Source organism: Amblyomma maculatum, chromosome 3 (assembly GCF_055883805.1).
Source record: "Amblyomma maculatum isolate TAMU_Amacu chromosome 3, ASM5588380v1, whole genome shotgun sequence".
In the NCBI taxonomy this organism is placed as follows: Eukaryota; Metazoa; Arthropoda; class Arachnida; order Ixodida; family Ixodidae; genus Amblyomma; species Amblyomma maculatum.
Window position 1 is genome coordinate 71,561,630 of NC_139346.1, and position 20,614 is coordinate 71,582,243.

The window sequence follows — 20,614 nt, forward strand, 5'->3', positions numbered from 1 at the left end:
ATAAAACTCTATAAATCATGTAACCGAACATTTTAGACGGGTTACATCTGCGTGAGATGGACATAATTGTGTGCTTTGATGAATTGAGAACCACAGACCGTCGCTGACACCCACCTAATACGTTATCAAGATCGGAAAGAAGGAAGCAACTTTCGATAACGTTATGTATTGCACAAAAAAGAACAGAGTCGTCAGCAAAAACCTTATTTGAAGAGTTAATGCACATCGGAAAGTAAATAATATATATATCAAAAAGAGCAAAGGACAAAAACAGAGCCTTAAGGAACACCAGGTGCTACGGCACATGGGGATGATAGACAGTCGTTAGCTGATACAAACTCGGTGCGGCTAACCAACAAACATTCAATCCATTTAAGACAATTAGGGTCAATATTAAGGAAACTTGTTTTAAGAAAGGGTAATGATGCGATACCCTAATGAAAGCCTTAGCAAAATCAAGAAAGGTGCAGTCGGATAGTAAACCACTTTCTAAATTGACACTAAGATATTAGTGGAAGATAAGAGTTGAATCACGCAAGAAAAATGTTTCCGAAACCCGTGCTGACAGCCGCTTAAGAAAGAGTTACTTTCCAAAAAAGAAGCGAGGGTAGAATATATAATGGTAAACTAGAAGTTTAAAACGAATGCTCGTTAATGAAACTGGTCTTTAGTTAAGGGGACACTTCGGATTACCTTGCATTAAGAGTGGACTCACCCTCGCTACCTTCCAGTCAGCTGGCATAGTGGCGTGTTCGACTGACTGATTTAAAAGTTGCGCTAAATATATGCTGGAATATACAGAAGTGTTATTCCCCAACTTCGAAATAATGTTGTCGACACCACAACTCCGATACTCACCTATGGGGATGAAACGTGGAGGCTAGCCAAGAGGGTTCTACTTAAGTTGACGACAACGCAGAGGGCTACGGAACGAAAAATGGTAGGGGTAACATTAAGAGATAGGAAGTGTGCAGATTGGGTCAGAGAAATATCTCAAGTTACTGACATTCTAGTGGATATCAAGGAGAAATGGGCATGGGCACGACATGTTGTGCGAAAAGAGGACAACCGATGGTTGCTTAGGGTAACAAACTGGATTCCAAGGAAGGAAAGCATAGCAGGGGGCGGCAGAAAGTTAGGTGGGCGGATGAGGTTATGATGTTCGCAGGGGACAAGTGGATTCAGCTTGCACAGAATGGGTCTAATTGGAGAAATATGGGAGAGGCCTTCACTCTGCAGTGGGTGAAGGCCTCTCCACCCAGTCAGGCTGATAATGATGATGATGACACCGCAACTGGATGATAACTTGAGGCTCTGGAATAACGTCAAAATTCCAGCACAATCTACGACAATGGGGTCCATCGGAAAGAAATAGTAGTTAAGCACTTCTGGAGCAACATGGAAGGAACTATCAACAAACAATTTTGCAAAGGCAAGGTTTAAAGCAGTACAACATTCTTTACATGTCATTGAATTCTCAGCACTATCATAATGTTCAATGTCTGTTCTTTCTTTGGGCCTGATAATGTTCCAGACCTTGGATGAATTCGTAGAAAGAAGTGATGGCAGTTTGTTATTTAGGAACACGTGACTGGCTTCTTTGACAACTACTCGGTAAGTTCAGGGAACATCGCCGTATCCGGACCAACATTCCGCAGTGTTTACACGTTTCGCCAAAAATCGTTTCATAGCGACGATGAACCTCACCGATCGGGGTTTTTGTTTTTAATTCGGCGCCTTGGGACGTGCTTGTCGAATAGAGAGGAAACTGTATTCGTAAAGCCCAAATTTAGTCAACGGTTCTCCCGAAGAAGGTATAGACATGCAGTTATCTATGAAGAATGCCAGTTCGCTGTTAATTGATGCGTGGTCACCCCTGAAACCATTCTAATTATCTTGATGCTACTAACTTTATTAGTTGTTAGCACCGTAGTTTCGAAGTGAATAAGACAATGATCACTTAAACCGGGCATATAGGTTACACGGTGTATATGATCAGGAGCAATGGTAAGAATTAAGTCTAATAGGTTAGATGTACCAGAACCAAACTTTGTAGGCTTTAAAGTAAACTGGGTTCAAAAGGATTGGCTTACTGCGGAAGTATCTCTGGCAGTTTGAAAGAGACCGGACCAATCTATCTGGGAAAATTTAAAATCCCCCAACAGAAATACAGTGAAAGGAATTGTGTAACCAAAATATTCAATGCATCGTTTAAGTCATCACAAAAAGATGATGCCGCGATCGGGGGCCTATATTACACACAGAATAAAGTATTTTGGTAGTAAAGGTTTCGGCGGACACAAAGCGTTTAGAGGGCAGTAGGGAAAAGGAGGATGTAATCGATAACGGCAATCAGTACACCACCTCCGTGTTTTGCAGTCCTATCTTAGCGGTACACAGTGTAATTTTTTTCACAGTCAAGTAATTTTGTATTTCTTATAACGATTAAAAGCGAAGTTTCCGTTAACACCTCCCCATCGGAAGCGCAGGCATCAATTGCAGATAGGCCACGACGTTTGTTCACAATACTGAATATTTTTGAAGAGGAAAAATTGATTCTGACGGACAATATTAGGAGCACGTTTTGGGGTTAGGATAAAGAGGTATCTGCGTCGGTGAGGGTAGGGCCGGACGAAAACCTGGCTCTACTGCTGTCGCTGAATGGCCCTATTTCTCACACACTATCGGTGTCCGCTGAGTAAATATAACATTTAATGCTGATATGAAGCTTGTTATACCGCGCTGAAAATTCTTTGCCGCTTTGATTACCAAATTTGAAAAGCTTTCTTCTCACATTTGTTGTCGGTTTCCAAAATTTTCACTCACAGTTACCTTGGAAGCTTTCAACTTGTTTTCTGAGGCAAGAATAATTTCCTCAAGTTTAAATAACACAAAAATAATAATAATGGGGCGACATTTATCGGGGACAAAGAGGCCTAGTACATGAGCTCGGGATATGAGTTCGTGTCTCTAATCCAAACCGAAATTAAAGGCGGTATTTTGAAAGGAGCCGAATTTTTTGTTCGGATTCGGCCCTTGTCTCTTGACAACTAGCGTCGATACCATGGAATATTAAGTTCTCTCGGCGTGAACCATCTTCAAATTCTTTCACTTTCCGATCAAGTGCTACGACATGAGCAACACTGTTATTGTTCAATTGTTATAAACAATCGCGCTGCTATGCATCGCTCGCATTTGAATTTTCTACACAGTTTTCATTTAAAAAAAGGTTTCAAAGAAAAAGATGGTTCATGTGAGAGTGGAGCATCGGCCCATCATAAAACTAAACTATCATGTCAGTGCTTCGTATCACTGAGCCTTGGTGCAAAGTGGATTTATTTATTTATTTACCTATTTATTTTGTAGTGCACTACTTCCGTTCCTTCGCCAGCTTTGACTGCTGCCGAGTATAGACTCTTTCCAAGCTGAACCCAGCTTGTTTCGGCCATCCGCATATTTATGCACTTTAAGTGGTTGCTTCTCAATCAAAACTGTTAAAATGCGCAATTTTTCATATTAATAATACAGAAAAAATCTTCGCCACGTATCCTATACGACTGCTGTTCAATATACAGTGTGGTATACTTGTTGTTCATTGATGTGTATATCCAAAACGATGAGCAGTACCTCGGTGCAGTTAGTCTAGATGGGTTGCAGAGCAAAGTTGACATTGAGTACATTAAAGTGCTTGACATTTTCACACGCAATCACGCAGGAAAGTGTTAAGGTTCAGTTTTGATTTCAAGGGTTACATGTCAGGCCATCAATCTCAACTGTGAATTCCTTTCTAGATGCCCTTTAGTGAATGCATGAAAACGTATATAAGGTTCAAAACACGCTCCGTAGGGAGCAAAATTCAGATCCGTTGTTTTCTTCACTTCTGCATCTCGTCAAGGTGCTCGTCGATTAGGCGTGTGACGTGTAGGTGACACACACAGTGAGAGATGAAGGACGAGGAACTTGCAGTAACAACACGAACCTTTAGATAACAACAACACGATGTACAGAAAGGTATTTACTAAAGGCAGAGAGGCGACCACACTCAACAAAAGGTTGACCAAACGAAAACTAAGCGCGGCGCTACGAGCTTGCGCGCTAACTGCAACACGAACGTATAGCTCCCTTAACGACTTCCTCGAAGCCGGGACCTTACTAATCCCGCAATCGTAGCTTCGTCGAGTACCAGAACCGCCAATGGCCGCGCGGAGCTCTCTCAAAACACCGCCGCGGAATAATCAAGACGCGGAGGAGGAGCGGAAACAGCGTAGTGCTGCGAAAGCTATGCTCCCATACTCTGGCTCGCTAGAAAGACCAGGAACTTGCTAGAAGCCACGCTCAGCACGCGCGGCCTTCTCAATGGCTCGAAGTGAAGAGGGCCAGGTCCACGTTGCGGGATGCACGCGTGAGCCAGCGCGTTTTTTCTCCCAGGCCTACGAGGGCGAGGAGGCCAGCGCGGTGGCCTGATTGCGCAATCGGCCGCGCCGCAGTCGGGAAGCCGCTCAGTCTTTCCATCTTAACCGCTTTCTCCGACGAGCGTGCCGAAATATTAAAAAATGGACCACCGTGGCCTTACAGAAGGATCAAAGCGCTTCCCCTCATTCATTTGATGCAATTAACTTGTAGTCTTTGCGATAATTCAGTTGACATAATCATGTTATTTCTTTTACATCATGAAATACACAAACTGAACCTGAATTTTGTGCATACAAAACGCGAGCGAGAGGAATTCAAATTTGCATTTGTGAATGCTAACCCGTGGAGCTCTCAACTGCGTATTTTTTATGTACGTGACTTCGGATCGAAATCGGCAGGAAAATTTTAAGCAGGGGACACAGCACTTACGTTGGTGACTGCCAAAATTTGAAATATAGCATTCCAGTCTTAAATAATTAAAAAAGATTCGTTATGCCGCTTTAGGCCGTCATTTAATCATTGTGCACTGTGAGGGACGCAATGTCCGCCTTGCATTACCACCTACCTTCCTCAACCGCGTGGGGGTATCTCTGTTATAATAAATGCGCTCTACCAACTTACTCGTAGTAACAGCGACACAAGAGAAAATAACGTTTAGACGTTCGCAGTTGTTCTCTCAGGACACTGAGCTTGCTTCGACGGTGGCTGCAAAAGGCAGCCTGTATGCTGCTTCAAAGGGCTAGAACTCGATACCTGTAGCAGAAAATCAATGCCCGACTGTTTGTTTCTAGTTGGTAGTAGTGAATTTGGCTTATTATGTTTCGAGAAATTGTGTTCCATATCAGCGCTTAGTCTTCTGGACGCCTGGTGCACATGTTTTGACAAACAAAATTACACCTTGCCTTGTAAAATAAAAAATAAAAATATTTTATTTTTATATAAAAGTGAACCATGTCGCACATGGCAGAGTCGCCGTCACGTAACTTCAATATTTCAATAGCGGAATACTGGGCTCTGTGACTACACAATCCGATTGCCACATATGAGAGACCGAGAACGATAGTGTCGTGCTCTGGTAATAGCTGCGAGCACTGCCCAACAAACGTATATGGAAGCGCTTTGCAGATACATATTCTACACAAGGTGGATCAGGCACAGACAAAAATAAGTCGGCACTCTAACGAATGCACCAATATGTATGTACGCTCAGATGCCCTACCCACTGAAACCCCATTTGCACTTACTGCTCATGCACTTATTGCATGATCAGTTCTGTTTGGGCTGCTTTTATACACTTGCATATAGTACACACTTGGCCCACGTTTTAGCACATAATAGGCTGTTCATTCCATGAAACGAGAAATACTCTGCCTGCTCTGTTTATTCTCCAAAAAAATAACTCTGCAGAAAATAGATTACTCAAATTACTCTGGCAAGACCTTGGCTTGCATATGACGCCCTCTATATCGTTAGCGAAGCTTATACATGGTCGATGTTTTCAATTATTACATAAAGATAGAACGACTACAGAAACACGAATGACGTCGAAAACTAAGAAACTGAACGCTGCGCGTAAATGTCCGAAGTGAAAAATGCTGGAAACACATGTGTCTGCATCCGCACGCAGAGAAAAAAAAATGGTCGTGTGTGACTGTGAGCTATGTCACGTCAACCGAGCACACGTGTGCCTATAAACAATCGTTGCGACAGCTCACTCATGCTCAAATATCAGTTGAGCCCGTGGACACGAAGGCAGCGTTGTTATCCGATGGTTAAATTGTTAGCCTACAGTACGTACTCACAAGGAATATTGATTCAGTATTCACGGCTGCCGTGGTTTCAATTCTGGCTTTAATAATCAAACATGCGTCCGGGATGGTGCCTTTGCTCGCATGTGCAACTTACTGAATGAATATTGTCATGTACGTCAGATGTCTTTTTTTTTTTAAGTCTGAAACAGGCCAGCAGGAGCTTCTAAGTATGCGCTGGGACTGATTTAAAGTTTCGCAGTGGAAGGTTTGCTTCATATGGGAATGTACCACAAGACTGCCGAAGGTATTGTGTGCTACCATCTTTTCTCCCGCATAACGTTTCTTTCTTCTAGATGATGGAGAGTTGGGCCACAGCCTGTGACCCGTGACACTACCAACAGCTGAGAACGGAACGCTAAGTCAGTTTTCTCGCTTCGGTGAGTTATGTTACCCCTAAACGAACAGCTCAAACGCGACTACAGAACCAAACTGTCCTCCAGCCAACGCAACCTGATGAGACTCTAGAAATCTCGAGGTTTTAATCTACTCTTCTTGCACCTATTCAATGTCAATGGTCGTTTCAATTTAGGCACTATAATTTGCGCCATCTCTGTCACCACATGGCGGTCATTTCGGCGTTCCAGTATAAAAGCACGCCACCATAAAATTGCAATCGTCAATATTAGAACGCGAAGCTTGCATGTACAGCTTAATTTAAAGATTAGTGCTAACGTGTGAGACAACGTGGCGTAAATGTGATGCACAATCACAAGCATACTATGTGATTAGGCTTGTGATCATGATCGTTCCGGGTGAATCCCATTGCGTCCATCGAGCATTCATGCATGTAGTAACTTGGCTGCCGTAATTGTGATAGTTCTACGTGGTGGTTACATAAACAGCGCGCACAGGGAAAAAATCGCAGGTGTTAAAGAATCATAAAGCGTGGGTTGGATTACCAATATATTTATAAGGCTATGCAAAGTGCGATGACTTAGAGAGTGTAGGTTTTATTTATGTCCATTTTGTTTTCTTATTTACGAGTCATTCATTGTTTTTAGCTTTATTATATGTACGTTTTTTTTATATTTGTTTATTCCGCAAGTCTTAGTTTATTTATACCGGGGTGTATCACTGTGTCTAAGGTTTTTTTACATTCCAAATTTTTTATGCCCATATCCTTAGTATCCACAAAATATGCTTAAAAGCAAGAACATCGCTCTTTTCTTATCCCATTTCCTCGATGAACGTTTAGCAACGCTTACATTATTTTGCACCCTCCGTAATATTAGACACTTTCCGTATATCCTAGATTTCGATTAATGCAAGTCTATTGTTATGTCTTCTTCGCCGCATTCCATGACAGGTTTCTACACCGGAGAGCAAATAAATATTTCGATAACTTTAGAGTTTCCGTAAAAATGAAGGCGAGCAACTTGTGTCAGGAAAGTTCCAAAGTTTTCCAGACAATGATGACGTATTAGAGGTCACGTTACCAGAACGAATCACTCATACCACCAACTTCAACAGTAAAAGTCTGGACAGTGAAACGCTCTAAAGGTAACTTGACTAAGAATTACCAATCACCGAGAAACAACCAAACATGTATCATACCTCAGGCTCCAAATTGGCACCGGGTGGCGTGCAGATGAATGCTGCAACGAAGCCGACGCAAATGCGCCAAGGAAATGCATACGAGAACAGAACTCAAATGCTGTCGCATTCCCTGTAATTGTGTCTTAATTGACTTTTTTAGCTTCAGCGCGAAAGCACGAATACGGAGGTTTAATATTTTTGTTTCGTTTTTGGAGCTTAACGTCGTAAAGAGACATGGGCTACGAGAGACGGCATAGTGTAGAAATACGAAAATTTCGACCACCTAATTTTGTATATTACATGCGCTGACATCGCACAGCACACGGCCGCCTTACTTTATGCTTCTCCGTCGAAATGTGGGGGCCGCGGCCGTAAACACGGAAGCACCGGGGCGGGCTAATCCGGAGGTTGAGATTGTAGTAAAATAGTGTAGCGTGTGCGTGCCCACGTTTCGCGCAAAAAAAAAAAAATGAAAGAACCATGAGAACGAAGCTAATCCAAACCGGGGTACCAGGGGTCGGGGGCCAAGCGTCTTAATCAATGAGCCCCCGTGGCAGGTACTTTCGTGCGTTATACACCAGGTTTAGGTAGGGATAAACATCCATAATTTTCCCCCAAACTTTCAAGAAATGGCCTCAGAACCATATGGAAGATTTCGTTGTAGCGTCTTCATTACGTTCCGTGACAGAGGCTTCAGAATCGCAGGCAAGTTATATTTGGCGTTTTTTCTTTTTTTGCTTTAAGCAGTCGTTAAGTATACCTGTGCAGCAACACAGTGCAAATAAAAGGATGTAAGAAACAAGATATCAAAGAAAGAAAACAAGAAAGAAAAAGAGAAAGGAAGAAAAAAAGAAGGAAAGAAAGAGAAATTATTGAAGAAAAAAACCTATTCCTTAATATTTTATGACTCAACCACGATATTCTTCTTCGTAAGTTGAGCAACCTATTGCTAACGCTTTAAGAACTTGTTTTTGATGGTTTTAAAGATAACACGTTTATAATTGGCTGAGTCAAATTTACAATGCCGCAAATAACGCATGCTTAGTTTAAATCCACGTATTTTCTAAGCAGCATTCATTATAATAATAGTTTATTATAATGAATGCAGAAATTTGATCAGCTGCATTTTTCCGCAGAAATATGTTGATGGGAAGATGTAAGCTGCGAGTTCAACAAGGAGACAATTTGTGCATAATAAAGGCTTGCAACTTGACATCCGGACTCGATGACTATCAAAACAATTCACGCCTTCACGTTACTCGACTGTGTAGGGCTTTAGTGGCACATCCACGGTGAAGTAATCAGATAGTATATAAGCAGCGGACGCATAAACTGGGTTTTTCTCTGCGTCATAATGGCTGGCTATTGGAAGCGTCTTACTTAAGCGCCATGGAATCGCATCTTGCTGCCATCACCGCCGTACAGCAGGAGCACGAGGGCAATTATAGTTTGCTTACCATACTGCACACAGTTAGGTGTCAGAACAACCAAACCTGTGCAACAGCCATTTTGAACATCGTTGAAAACTTAATCAGAACTCTCCGCGTTTTACATATGCGAGAAAATATCAGACATTCTGAGTATAAAAAAAAAATGCATAACTGATTTTCTATTATTTCAGTTTACTTACGTACAGCAAATGAACTTATTAAGCTTGCGCTGCGAAATCTGTGCGCAATATCTAACGAAGTGTTTGCATATATGCAAATAATTTTAAGCATTTTTGTAAGTGTAAGATATGCTGCACCATGTGTTGTATTCATTTTTCTCTGTGTCTGAACTTTTGTTATAATGCATATTACTCTTAATTCCCCTCAATATAACGTCAAATAAAACGGCGCAGTGGGTAAAGTGATCTATCAAAGAACACATAAAGTAGATGACTAGTCACGCGAAGTAAAGAACGGTAATCATAGAAGCGTGCTGTCGAAATATAGCCTCGATTTCAAAATTCAGCCCCCCAAAGTAGCTGCGTGGAAAAAGACACCAATGTGATGTAACCGCGCAAAAAGAAGTGTGGGGCTCCCGATGCTCGTTGAAGAAGAGATGTTTCATTTATGCCTACACAGGCGAGGGTAGCACGTAGTCGATAAAAGCCAACCTTAGCGTTAGGGTAAGGAGTGCCAAATAGGACTCACATTTCTTGATCGACGCTTTCGTACTGCCGATATATAGCCGTCTAAATATGGCCGATTTTTCCTTAGCCGCGCAATCATCGCATTCATCGCAGCACAAGAAAGAGTAGACCACAAGCGCACACATAAGCTCGCTTGCGATGTATTCTTTTTAACGTAGTCGTCTTTGAGTTGTCAAGTTAAAATGCCATCTTACGAGGCATACGCCAGCATTTATTCACTCTGAACGAATAACAGCAGAATGTTGTGTTTCGTACAGGGTAATGCTGGTTGCAAAAATTTTATTGCAATACATCTCGGCATTAATACTCTAAAAAGAGTAAGCCAGAAACTCCACCAAGTTACTCAATGAAACGTATTAGGCTGTTGGATTCATTCTTGACACCTACGTGTCAGCCGCACAGATATCGCCGTTCACTGAGCCAGATATAAGCATTAGCAAACATTGATTCTCTTGCCGCTTAGTAATATGCTTACGTTTTGTACATCAGCGAACTGTAAATAACTTCCTTTGTTAAATTTATTATTTGATTCCTACACTTCAAGCGACAGGTTCACCAGCGCCTTCGAGTGAATGGTAAAGTAAGGTAGAGTCATAAATACACGCATGACCATCGGAACCGACTCTTGCATTTACAAACGAAAATAGCCAATAAAGGAGGCATGCACTATCTTGAAAATGTGCAATGTGTTTCTATTTTGCAATTTTTCTGCTTTACCAAGCGGGGTTTTTGTGATTTAAGCCTGGTGCCCAAATTCATCCTGCCTCAAAGGTTATGTCAGCTTTTCTTATAGTAATGTTGATAACCACTTGTAATATGCAAAGGGTTATTTAAATTTACAGCGCTAATACTGTTGAGGCGCACTAGCGTTTCCAGAGAACTTTCCACGTCCACCGCTATACGGAGGGAAGTATAGGTCAAATTCAACATGAATAATTAAGCGAAAAGTTGCCGTTGCTCAAATGGATTCGGATACCACAGACTCTATTTGGATTGTTTTACTTGTAATTGCTAATGAAATACCTTCATGATTAGGTTGTCATTTCAAGTTGATCAAAACGAAACCATTTAACCCCTCTGCTTGCCTATATGTCCTGGCTGTTGGCTACTTACGTATGTACCTCATAACTAAGTTCCTTATTTTTCCTACTGCAGGCTTTTGTAATAAACAATTAATTGGACTGCCCTTTCTTTTTGAACTCAATTTATAGCACACGGTAATAATCTGAACTCGCTGGGGTTCTCCATGGACGGCCACAAAATATTACAGCTCCACAAGCATAGCTTTTTACTTTGGTTATAAAAACACCGCACACTAGTTGTCGTTTACCCCACCTGTATGTGTGTCAGGCTCACGCCATCTGTCGCTATGTCATCATGGCGCTCGAGTGGAACTCCAAGCCTGCGAAATGATCACCGGCTGATTCACTATCAGGGCATTTTGTGCGCGCACCTGGAATACAATCTAAATAAATTTCCGCTCCTAAACCAGCTCACATATTTTCCACCTGGTGCTTAATTGAAATGTCCACCTCATTCCTATTTTGAATGCGTTTGCTCATCGTATTGTAATGTTAAACATTTCTGGATTAGTCGCATCCTATCACATGTCTGGCAGTCGCACTATTTGCTTGTTAGCATTGTTAGAGCGTGTTAGGAATGAATCGCATTTTGCACATGGAGTATTTATCGAATTGCATTTTGCTTCAGCAGAAAAAAAGTAATTTTTATGCCATCAAAAGACGAGCAGGACGTGCTGGATAGAGCGCCAAACAATTGTTGTCTTTTACCCAACGTCTCGCTTGCCGACTGCACAAACTGCCGGTGTGATGTCGTAGCACCCGATTCAAAGGCCAGGGCAGTATAAGGATCACTGGCTAAAATGGCGTCAGGCCAATTTACACGCGGATCTGATAACCAATCTTCATCAAATTTCAACTTTTACACAAGATCAGGCGCCCCCCCCCCCACTCTATGCCTCATAGAAATGTCTATTCACGTTTATCTTGAATGCGCATACGTCATGCCTCATAATCAGAATATGTTGTCTGAATTACTTCCATTCCATTGCTCGTCGTTCACCAGTCGCCCTACTTTTTGATCCGTGCAAACAAACGCTGGTTCCCACGAAGCGTGATTCGAGCATAAACGCAAAAAGTTACAATTCGAGCACGAAATAGTTCTGGTAGGTATTGCTTTTCGCTACGGAACAAATAACAGTGACTTTTCTGCCGTTAACGGCAAGCAGTGCTTAGGGGACTCGACAAAGCACTCACTTTTACCTGTTATACTGCAAATTTTCCGACGTGTTTCAGTGGACTGTGACAATGAATGGCGAAGAGTTTGTAATCACTGGCCTCTCGGGCCATTTCCCCCAAGCGGACCATCTCACTGAGCTCAAGGAGAAGTTGTACGCTGGCGTCGACTTGGTCACAGATGACGAAGCTCGCTGGCCTCGAGGTAGATCTCAGTACTGACGCTCTTCTATGTTTATGTTTTCTCCCTACATTATTTGCTATGCATGCACTTTCGTGACTATATTACATGCGGGGACCTTGTGGTAACCCTTTTGCCAATATATGTCAAAACTATTGTGCAGTTACGGTTTCTCAGCTCCTCGTATTGCTGACACAACCTCTCAACGTTTTGAGCCGGGAAAACGTATGCTTGAAAAACTGGGAAAGAAGAGAAAGAACAATACAGACACCGCAAAGTTTATAACCTACTGGCGGCTTATTTCTCGCCATGCCGCATCTATTTTCAACAGCACCAATTTCACGTGTCTGTCTATACGCCACTCTTTAAAGAGCGAGGCATGTTGCAAGGAATAAAAGGACACGCAACTAACAGACAAAACAAAGTAAAATCAAAAAGAGCTTTTCCAGAAGACAGCCGGTTATTATTGAGCGCTCGAGGAGTCCCCCTGTTTTGGTACCGTCCCTAGAAAGCTGTTTCTTGAGTGACCGTGGACCAGCAAAAGCAATTTACAACGCGTCTGTTGAGATGAACACAATAAAACGTTCCCGCACTCAGATTTGATGTCTTGATTATAACCTGGTTAACATTTGGTAAAGTCGACCAAGTTTTGCTATCAAGAAGAAGGAGCAATTTTCTGTACAAATATGTAAACCTTTCTCTACTTCAGGCCACATGGGTTTGCCAGTGCGAATGGGGATGATCCGCAACCTCTCCAAGTTTGATGCGCAGTTCTTCGGCGTGAATCCGAAGCAGGCACACTTCATGGACCCCCAAATTCGCCTTTTGCTGGAGACCACGTACGAAGCTATCGTAGACGCTGGATACGACCCTGAAACGATGAGAGGGCGCGATGTGGGCGTATTCATTGGATCCTGTTTCGCTGAGTCAGAAGAAGCGTTTAATACAGACACTGACAAGATAGATGGATACAGTGCGCTCGGAAGTGTACGGTCCATGTTCTCCAACCGTATTTCATATTGCTTCGACTTCAAAGGTAAGTAGAGTTACGAGAAATGCGAATTAATCAGTTTTCTTGTGAGAAGTCACTCCGTGCTACCAAGTTTCAACCTTCAAGCTAAAATAAACGCCTTTGGAATAATCGTCTGATGCAATTTTGAAGCACTTTACGAACGCTATGAATACCTTTGAATAGAATATGAAATTCACTCTGGCAAAATTCTCCACTAACGAAACTTCGGAATGCAGGGTATGAGTTCCATAAGTATGTTCTTTAACACTGGGTACATTACTTACAGATGCGTCACTAAGCCTTTTGTGTTGAATCCTAGCCTGCCTTCACTTTTTTTGTCAAGTACATTACCTCAAACTGCCTACTCCTTTGAGACCATACACGGCACAGTTTCTCAGTTTCATCTTTTGTTTTTTCCTCTCTGTGATGCTTACACTTTATTGATAATACTTCACGGCTCAATGTGATGCTTACATTTTATTGATAATACTTCACGGCTCAAAACCTAGTATTTTTTTCGAGAAGCTGGACCGCATTGCTTTTTTATCGCTTATACCTCGTTTATTGAAAAACTTCGAAAAGATGCGTAGCCTCTGTCCTTGGCGGTGGATTTTACAGCAGAGCTACCATATGTGCGGGAGGTAGTTTAATATTTAGAAGACCAAACAGTTAAAAAAAGAGGCACTGCCTTTTACCTATTTTTAGAGACAAGACAAATGAAGAACTAAAAGACCATACATATCGAGGGTGAGCGCAGTTTCTAGAATATTGATTCGCCACATCGTTCCAGACATCGGACGTCAAAACAAAAAGCCCCTTTCAAAGCAATTTGAACTAACCTTCGCTCGTTCTGCATCAAAATATCGTCGTTGGCTTTGATAGCAAAATTATACTGACTAAGAAATTCTTTTACGGCGCAAATTAGTGCGTACGATGAGGAAAGAAATGCGTTTTTTCGAACCTCACTACAATGGGTAAAAAACATGCGTTTTTTTCGAAACTCACTACTATGGGTAAACGATTAGGTTGCCCGACTACTGATCTTGTCGACGTGGGGTCTGTTCTGGTAGCGAGGGCTACTTTTAAACTGAGGTTGAAAGGAGAGGCACTCTTCAGTTCTGCGTAGTTAGCACACATTAGCGATTCAAGCGATCAAAATCAGTGCGAAGCTCTCCGCATCGGCGTCTTTTACAGTGATCATCGGTCAGAGATGTGATGCCTCTAATCAAAACTACATTTTTGATGTTTCGTATTTAAAATTGTGTCGGTGAATTAATGAAGTTTGCTTTGACTCTCGTTGATAGTATGCGGTGTTGAAATCTGTGATGTTCTTGTAGCCTAAAATAAATTAGATATTCTTAAAAAAAATTTTCAAAAAATGCCTCATTTCTGAGCACTTGCTTGTAAAAATGTCACCTTTCTTTGATAATCGATCTACAAAGGCCGCACAACCTATCTTTCAAATCTATTTAAAAATCAGTAAGTCACACTCATGTTTTTTCCGGGTGTAGAGAGGAAAGGAACAAAGTGAATGGTAGCCTGCCTTTACATTTTCATTTCATCATAACCGCCCCTGACCCATTTCTTCGTCATTACCCACGCCATTCGTTAAAGTATGGTAAGCACAGGAAAATTAGGCCCTTGGCGTCAACAATGTTTGTCATTCACGAGTATACAAAACTGGCGAGTTGGATTGGATTCATCGTCAAGCAGCGCTAAACACAGGACAGTTCTTTCGTCACCTGTTCTTCTGTCCTGTGTTTCGCGCTGCTTTAATATGGATGTTTGTCACGTTAGGAATTACAGTTTTTAAGAACAAATTGCCAGAGGAATACAGTTCAATACCTTGCGTCTTCTTCATTTTGCAATTCGCAAAGATTTTTAGGGCATTCTTCTGATGTTTTTTTTTTTCTTCTAATACGTCTTAAAGGACCAAGCGTTACAGTTGACACGGCATGCTCTTCCACGATGATAGCCTTGAACCACGCTCTGTTGGCCCTCCGTGCGGGGCAGTGCGAGGCGGCCATTGTAGGCGGATGCAATGTTTGCCTCAAGCCAGTCACAGCGCTCTCCTTCAAGCGTCTAGGAATGCTTTCTCCAGATGGGATGTGCAAAGCATTTGACGCTAGTGGTGCGTATTTCATGCTCCCATCACTGCAGCTGGCACACTCAGTTTAGGTTTGGTTAGTGGGGTTCAACGTACCAAAGCGACTCAGGCTATGAGAGACTCCTAAACACTCAGTTTTATTATATGCGTAGGAGGAAACGTTTCCAGCAGAATCAAATATCCGGTGTCGAAAAAGCCTGCTTTCGTGAAGTTGCGAAAACACATTATAAGGTCCAAGCCAAACCCGCTCCGAAACCCTGCCAAGGGGCTGACCAGAAATAGTTCACTAAAAGCCTCGTTCTTGCATTTTTGCGCTGTTATTTATGCCTCAGCGCTCAATACTTGTCCTGCAGAATAACAATTTAGAGGTTTGATATATTTTGCAAGAAGCATCTCGTGGTTAGTATATGTCTATGATGCACTTATGGGATAAAAAGGTATGATATGAGTAAGAAAATTCACTGCATTCAAAGTTTGCTCTCAAAACCTCCTCAGGCGATCATGTAGTCCCCGGGGGGTTGGTCGCATAATTCAATTAGAATGTTGAAAACAGCGGCATATCAAGCGATAACTATATAACGAAGAGAGGTAGTAATTCACCTGTTATTAACAAAAGTTATTTATGTTGCTTGTAGCGAATGGCTATGCCCGAAGTGAGGCGGTCGGAGTGTTTTTCATTCAACGAGCCTGCCAGGCAAGGCGGATCTACGCCAAACTGATCCATGGCAAGGCCAATGCGGACGGTTACAAGACTGAAGGTAAGAGCGTCGAAAAAATAACGTACACAATTTTTTAAGACCTACTACCGAAACTAAACAGGGCTCTCGGCAGCAGTGCATTCAAGTCAGTGGATAAAACACCATCCTGCAAAAGGAAACAATAGGAAGCTTGCTTGACGAGCAAACCCAGAATAAATCATGATCGACGAGTTGGCACTGTAGTGTTAACGCTACACAGGACACTTGGGCGTTTCAATGAGTTGACACTGTCGAGTTGTGTTCAGACATTTGGTCAATAGTAGCTTCAGCAAAGATAATCATAGGGTAACAAAATGACTGGTGTGTGCAACAACGTGCACATAAATATCAGTTGTTTAGCGCATAAACATCTCGAAAGAACGGTTGCACTCCGCCTTAAGCGTATCGCGGATTGAAATATTTCAATTACTTAAATACTTCTTATGCAATACGAGGCATTGTTAGCTTCGTCAAAGGGGAAAACCACGTACTGAATATTGCAGTTTTTAAATTATTACCCAAAGGAATGAAGGACCAGTTTTAATATCGCATAGCGGCATTAGATAGCGGAAAAGGATACATGGCAGGTATCTAAGCATATTTTTGAACTGTAAGCATTAAAAACGTTAAAGGCATTTGAGAGATCATGAGTAAATGACTACGCGTCCACTTGTTTTTTTTTCATACTTCTCTCATAAACATGCACATGGTGGTTGAGCGTCTGAGCGTTTTTGCAAGAGTGGCAGTGGCGATTGTTATGACGGCCCGTAACTAAAAAGCTTTGAATGTGATCAGATCCTGATAAGCTGATTGCATTTTCAGTTCCTTTTGATTTATATAGAGATATTAATATTATCGCAGGCTTGTAGGATAACGTATTTATAATTAATTTCTTTCAGTTTGTACTGTATCCTGGGACACATCGTCACAAACTAGCAATGTTTTTTTTTTTTTTTTTATCTTGACAACCCTGGATATTCTTATAATCTCGATTGTTGTTTCCAGAGGACACGTATCAGAACGCATTTTCGTCAAATGAGTTTTTGCTGAGTTTTTTCAACAAATGGCTATAATTCTCGTCTCTTCATGAAAGACAATCGAAGCGAGTTGGAGGAATGTTTTGTCGTTGGCGTTTCCCGAGCAAGTTTACTTTAGTGCGTCTACTTCGGGCCTAAGATCAGGCATTTTAAATGTCACAACGCAGGGTGTGTAAATAGTATTTTGGAATGCTATTCTTCCACAAATAGAATAGAATGCGAATAGTGGAAGAGTGGAACGAAGTAAAGTTACAATATTTTAAACGAAAAAAATGTTTGGAAACAGTGAAGCGCCAGAGGCACTGCGACTAGACAATGGTGAATGCGGTAGTTGCGAAATAAAGCAACGCTTATTTATTGTAGGTGGCACCCCACACAAGGTACCCAGGCCAGTTTTTTATTTCATGAGGCATCCCCCCCTTCTCTAATTAAAGAATGTACTGAAGTCTATTGAGAAAGTTTGCCAAGTGCGAAGTATGTGAGAAAGAATGCAGTCTCGTTTCTGCCGGCTAGGGTTGAACGGTCAGGTTTCTAGCAACGATCACTTGATGATTAGATGAATGCGTTATTTAGTGGCAGCGAACCATTAGATTCCGGGACTACATACTGCAACTTTAGATAGCAATGCGATAGCGTTGTGCGTTTACACTTCGCACCGCTAGAGGCTGATGAAGACCGCAGAATGCAATGCATCATCATCGAGATCATGGCAAGGTCAGAGCATCCCAGCAGCCTGCGTCACGACGGTGGCTGAGCGATCAAGTGGCAGAAAATGAATATTCGAGAGCACATCTCCGTAGTGTCACATCACGTCGCCTGGTGTCCCTTCGCCACATTACCCAAATCCATACGAGCAGATTCCTTTGCTGACCCTTTATTGACCATGCCCTGTCATGACGTTCACAGCTGGGAGAGAATGTCATGCGCGGGCATTGTTAGATAGGGCCTGTTGACGTGAAAATATCTCAAGAATGACAATTCAAAGCGAGCACATAATTAAATATACCCCAGCTTGCCATTCAACATGCTGCCGATGCGAAGCGTAGTATCACTTCTACTGCAGGAATTTCGGTACCATCAGCGGCCGTGCAGGAGGAATTATTGCATCAGGCTTATGCTGAAGCCAGAGTTGATCCTCTTGAAGTTCGCTACTTGGAAGCTCACGGCACAGGGACTGAGGTAGGCGACCCTCAAGAGATGGCTGCCATCAGCAACGTGTTCTGCAAGCAGGGACGGAAAAGGTCGCTGTTGATAGGAGCCGTGAAGAGCAACATGGGTCACTCGGAGGGCTCCTCAGGTAAGCAGATATCTTTTTTCTTTTTCATCTTTCATAAAAGCGTAAATCGACGTCTGCAGTGAATTCATTTTGGTGATGGTCTACGGATAATTTGAAACCAGCAGAGAAAGCACTTAGCAGTTTTCTCATATGATGATATGTAATAAAAAGTGTGCCAGGGTGCCTCAAAGTGTACACAATCTCAAAAAGCATTATGAAATTCGCAACTCAATTTTTAGCAAATATTCTACAGGTTTTGGTTACAGGCATTCAGGCTTTGCTTTTTCCGAGCTCGGAAGGTATCTCAATCACGCAACAGCAATCCGTGTTTCATTTTAAGATATGTAAGTGGTTGAACAAAGCCTCCCTATTCTGCGCTATCACAAGAGGTGTTTACCTTGTCGAATTTTTAAGGTGTGTAGTGCATCGTACGGCAGAGAGTAGAGCCGCAGACGCGTTCTGTCGACAAGAATACGCAAGTGCACGATAGATATATTGTCAAGACTCAGGCCACAGGGAGCCGTGAAGGTACAGTGGTGACCAGCCTTGTCTAGGGCTTTCTGACGGCGCCGTGCGGAGCATGTCAGCGACATTTAACGTGAGGCTCTGGGTTTGAGTTATGCGTCCAGTGCGCATGCGCAGCATATCAAAGTGATGCCTGCTCACCGCTTCCTTCTCCAGCCAGTCCCTTGCGATTACCTTTCGTGCCGTTAGGGCCGCGCTGCCTGCATTTGCGAGGCTGTAACCGTAGCCAGCGCGTTGCGATGCCGCAGTGTTCCTCGCGTGTATCAAAACGGGCAGATAAGCAAGCGCGAGCAATAGCGGATTAACGCTCGTTCCTGCATACCTAGCGCTCGCAGCCCCGGTGATTTCCCCTTTGAGGATGTCAAGTTCTTAGATCTGTGCAAATGCGAAGTACGGTGTCCCATGTAGCTGATAGGCCAATGCAAAGACGCGATAAAACATTACGCCTGCAACGCAATAAACAAACAACTAGGCCCAATTCTCCAACTCTTAGCCTGGTGCGTGTCTGAAACGCGCTATCATCCGTTATCACTTGCACTTACATGCCCATGTTACATATTAAGTGCGTATCTGGCGGCATGATGCACAAGCACTAAGCGGAAATGAGGCCGTGAACACGCCAGCAGGCAACACTTTATTTTGGCCACGCATGCACACGGGACGCATAACTCAAACCCAGGGCCTAACGTTAGATGGCACTGACTTGCTCTGCGGAGCACCGTCGGTGCGCTCTAGACAAGGCTGCTCACCACTGCACTCGGTACCGTGAAGATAAGACCCTAGAGTAAGGTCGGCTTCTAGCTCCGTTAACAGTGCCCAGCACCAGCGCGCCTCTCGAGCCAACAACCGCTTCGTCGTCGTCGGCACCAAGCACGGCGGCCGCGCGGCGCTATGCACGTGACATTATTGCCCCCCACGAAGGGGAAACATTGTCCCGATTCCAAGGTGAGAGGAGAGAAATATTAGGGGTGAGGTGAACTGTACAATAAGACAAGGTTACAAAACGCGACGTTGATACAGTTGTCAGTCACGGGAGAAGTAAAGCTTTAAGCGCACCACGTGAACATTTTCAGGTCTCTGATGCTGAAAACTGACGGTCACACTTCCATCTTGTAGAACTTCGTAGGACACTGTTTAAGCGGCGCAGGACTTTATAGGGTCCGAAATACCGATTTAGCAGTTTTTCACACAAGCCTGTGTGGCACTCGGGGGTACCCACCCACACTTGGTCCCCTGGTTCAAAGTGGACTTTCCTGTGCCGAGATTATAGTATCGAGCGTCGGGTGCTCCTTGATGTGCAAGCGGGCCAGCTAGTGGGCTTGCTCGGCCTGTTCCACGAAATGGGGGGGGGGGGGGGGGGGCATCGGGTTCGACCGCTTCATCCCCGCACGGGAGCATTGCGTCTAACATCGTGCGGGCCTGCCCGCCATATACGAGACGAACTAGTGTGAACTTCGCGGTTTCTTGCAGCCCCAGTATTATATACCTCGACAAACTGTGTTGACCGAAAGCGAACTGGTTTCTCAGCTGGCTTGAAGCTAGTAAGATTTGCCACGGTGGCGTAGAAAGGTACATGTGATAACGAAA

The 20,614-nt window shown here is 43.1% G+C and overlaps 1 protein-coding gene across 2 annotated transcripts in view; it reads left to right on the forward strand.

Annotated features, from left to right (window-relative positions):
• Nucleotides 1-6,142: 6,142 nt before the first annotated feature.
• LOC146194963 (fatty acid synthase-like) overlaps nucleotides 6,143-20,614 on the forward strand; it is a 138,836-nt gene continuing 124,364 nt past the window's right edge. Inside the window, exons 1-7 of one of the 2 annotated variants that reach the window (XM_084597596.1) lie at nucleotides 6,143-6,203; nucleotides 6,518-6,601; nucleotides 12,213-12,357; nucleotides 13,043-13,369; nucleotides 15,276-15,476; nucleotides 16,088-16,210; nucleotides 18,290-18,523. In XM_084597596.1, the coding sequence (XP_084453722.1) occupies nucleotides 12,225-12,357; nucleotides 13,043-13,369; nucleotides 15,276-15,476; nucleotides 16,088-16,210; nucleotides 18,290-18,523 (1,018 nt within the window). In that variant the 5' untranslated portion in view covers nucleotides 6,143-6,203; nucleotides 6,518-6,601; nucleotides 12,213-12,224. Of the gene's footprint in view, nucleotides 6,204-6,244; nucleotides 6,336-6,517; nucleotides 6,602-12,212; nucleotides 12,358-13,042; nucleotides 13,370-15,275; nucleotides 15,477-16,087; nucleotides 16,211-18,289; nucleotides 18,524-20,614 lie in introns of those variants that run through there. The other variant, XM_084597597.1, reaches the window with a different exon arrangement.